Below are 2,670 nucleotides of genomic sequence, written 5' to 3'. Positions count from 1 at the left end.
TATTGCCTCCCACTGGAAGGGAGGCGCACTACATCTCTTGTGTTAAATTACGGTTGTTAGGGACTTGTTGGTGCATTACCGCCACCAACTGAAATGGAGCTTGGATTGTACTGAAGAGGATTAGGGCCGCTGAAAATTTTTTTAAAAAGTTAAGGTTTTTAAATTGTATTTCAGTATAATATGTGGAAAGAAAGTTAGAATTCTAAGATAAAAGTCAGAATTTCGAGAAAAGTCAGAATTCCGAGATTACAGTCAGAATTCCAAGATTAAACTCTGAATTCCAAGGTTAAAGTCAGAATTCTAAGAGTGAAGTCGGAATTCTGAGATTAAAGTCAGAATTATGACTTTTTTCCCATATTAAACTGAAATAAAATTTAAAAATCAGTCAACTTTGTTTTATTGTTCAGTGGCCCTAATCCTCTTCCGTAGGATTGGGATGGATACTACACCAAACAATAAAAAAAGTTTTTATGAAATTAGTCAATATAAGAAGTTTCAATAATCAATGAAAAACCGTCTGATTTAGTTTGTCTAAAAAGGATTTTCTGTTCAGCTGCAATTTGTTGGATTGTAATCTATGCACCACTTCATTTATTCTTATATCTTATTTTTCATTGTATATGGGAAGGGTGTAATATTAGTGTATGGGTTTTACTTTTTATTTTATTCTGTTTAATTATATTTCATTTTGCTCATTTGTACTTAAAATCTTAGTTTTTCCACGTCTGTAAATGGTGGCACAGCAAAAAAGAATTTCCCACAATGGATTAATAAATCAATTCTGTTTCAGATTTTTCTGAACTACAGATTTTGTGAAATTCAAAACTCATTCAAGCGTTTTGTTTTGAAGCAAAAAATAAACACCTCTTATGGCATGTTTCCTTAATTAAAATAAAGTGCTATTTAAACGCGTGGGATTCAGGTGAAATCTAGATATTTGTTATTCTCTATACCCTCGTTTTCTTCTAATCCTAACTTTTTGAAAATACTTTACAATCTTCCAGTCCTTTCTTCTTCCCGTTGTTTCTGCCATCTTCTTGAACACTGATTTCATTTCACCTCTACTAAATGGTATTATTACATCAGTTTAGTCCTTGTCATTCCTTTAGCCAGCAGCACTGATTGGGTCTGTCAACATCAGCTCAGGTTCTACTGTATTTTTGTTATTTATTTTTGTTACAATTGGTCTTAATTTCAGTTATGTCATTTACTACCTTTTCCCAACCAGTAGAAACCCTGTATGCAAAGAAAGTATAGAACAGAAAGAGTCAGGTTTGGATTTTATTTAAGTAGATATGCAAAACAAAAAAAAAAAGATAGAAATATGCATATTGTGTAAAGTTTGTGTAATTTCAAAATGCCTTTGAGGCGATAAATTACCTGTTTTATTGCCTTGAAGCAATAGATGATTGTTTTATAGATTACAACTTTATGAAAATCAGATGAGCTATCCCTTAAACTTCAGCAATGTGTATGTGCAGTTCAAGGTCAGTGTGATTTTGGAGCTACTCCATAAACGGACGTTTCTTGCTTCACTGCAATGAATCAAGTTGTTCNAGATATCAAAAAAGTACTCCAGAGTGTTGTTCAGCATGGGGGTGAGTAGAAAATGAAGGCTAATCATGTTTTGGGTGTACTATTCCTTTAAATGTTTCCAGATTCATGTTTTGCAGATATTTTTAAAGGTATTTTCACTTATTTTGCAGCAGATCCATTTCATGTCCTGACACTGTAATAACAGGTCTTAAAAATATATATTTTATTCCCTGTCATTTTTCATGCCCCTACTTATTCCATCAGAAATTTCAATTATAAAAACCCTTTGATTAAATGTAGCTGTGTGATATATCCGCTATCAAACTTTATACATAGTTAATAAGAAGGTAGCTTATGTAGGTGTTGTGCTGATAAGTAAATCCTCCTTTTTGAATAATGAATGTTTTGTTCTGTGGGTTTTAGAGGTAAAGTTTAGCATTAGCAGATGAGAGATGTTTCTAAGAACCAACCTGCCTCTGTAGATTCTCCGTCTGCTGTTTACATGCTGTCAGCTCAGCCTGGCTCTGCTCCTGGATGTACTCTCTTCTTTTGGTGCCAACGTTTGTAAAGGTCGCTGGCTAAAAAGAAAGACAGTATATCCGCTCTATAACAGCCAACGACTCTAGAATAAACCTTAAATAAGCAAACTAACCTCAGAAGGCGTCTTCTTAGTCATGGTGCTTGGGTCGTAGTTGAGCATGTCATATGGATCTACCCAGTCGTCGGGTTTTTGTTGACCCAGGGCAGACAGAGAGAAGCAGCAGAGGAGAAACAGCAGCATTCTGACTTTAAAGACCAGCCTAAAGCTGGATCTGTGTCCGGTGAAATTCGGTCAACTTAACCTACTTTATTAAACATGTTTTAGGTACCGAAACTAAAAGTTAATATAACATAATTGCTCCAAGTGACACACAAACAAGGAAGCACCTTTCTCTGTCTTATTCTTCTTGTTGGGTACTTTTTTTTCCGGCTGGCTATACGCCACATTGTGCACTATTGCCTCCCACTGGAAGGGAGGCGCACTACATCTCTTGTGTTAAATTACGGTTGTTAGGGACTTGTTGGTGCATTACCGCCACCAACTGAAATGGAGCTTGGATTGTACTGAAGAGGATTAGGGCCGCTGAAAATTTT

The 2,670-nt window shown here is 35.4% G+C and overlaps 1 protein-coding gene across 2 annotated transcripts in view; it reads right to left on the bottom strand.

Annotated features, from left to right (window-relative positions):
* Nucleotides 1–2,488, bottom strand: part of LOC107087206 (chloride channel CLIC-like protein 1) — an 11,069-nt gene extending 8,581 nt beyond the window's left edge. The window contains exons 1-2 of one of the 2 annotated variants that reach the window (XM_015378650.1): nucleotides 2,189–2,488; nucleotides 2,007–2,114 (exon numbers count right to left, since the gene is read on the bottom strand). In XM_015378650.1, coding sequence (XP_015234136.1) covers nucleotides 2,007–2,114; nucleotides 2,189–2,317 — 237 coding nt within the window. In that variant the 5' untranslated portion in view covers nucleotides 2,318–2,488. The remainder of the gene's footprint in view (nucleotides 1–2,006; nucleotides 2,115–2,188) is intronic. The other variant, XM_015378649.1, reaches the window with a different exon arrangement.
* Nucleotides 2,489–2,670: the final 182 nt, after the last annotated feature.

Source organism: Cyprinodon variegatus, unplaced genomic scaffold, assembly GCF_000732505.1.
Source record: "Cyprinodon variegatus isolate N-32 unplaced genomic scaffold, C_variegatus-1.0 Scaffold176, whole genome shotgun sequence".
Classification (NCBI taxonomy): domain Eukaryota; kingdom Metazoa; phylum Chordata; class Actinopteri; order Cyprinodontiformes; family Cyprinodontidae; genus Cyprinodon; species Cyprinodon variegatus.
The sequence above is the reverse complement of the archived record's forward strand: the minus strand, read 5'-3'. Positions and strand labels throughout refer to the sequence as shown.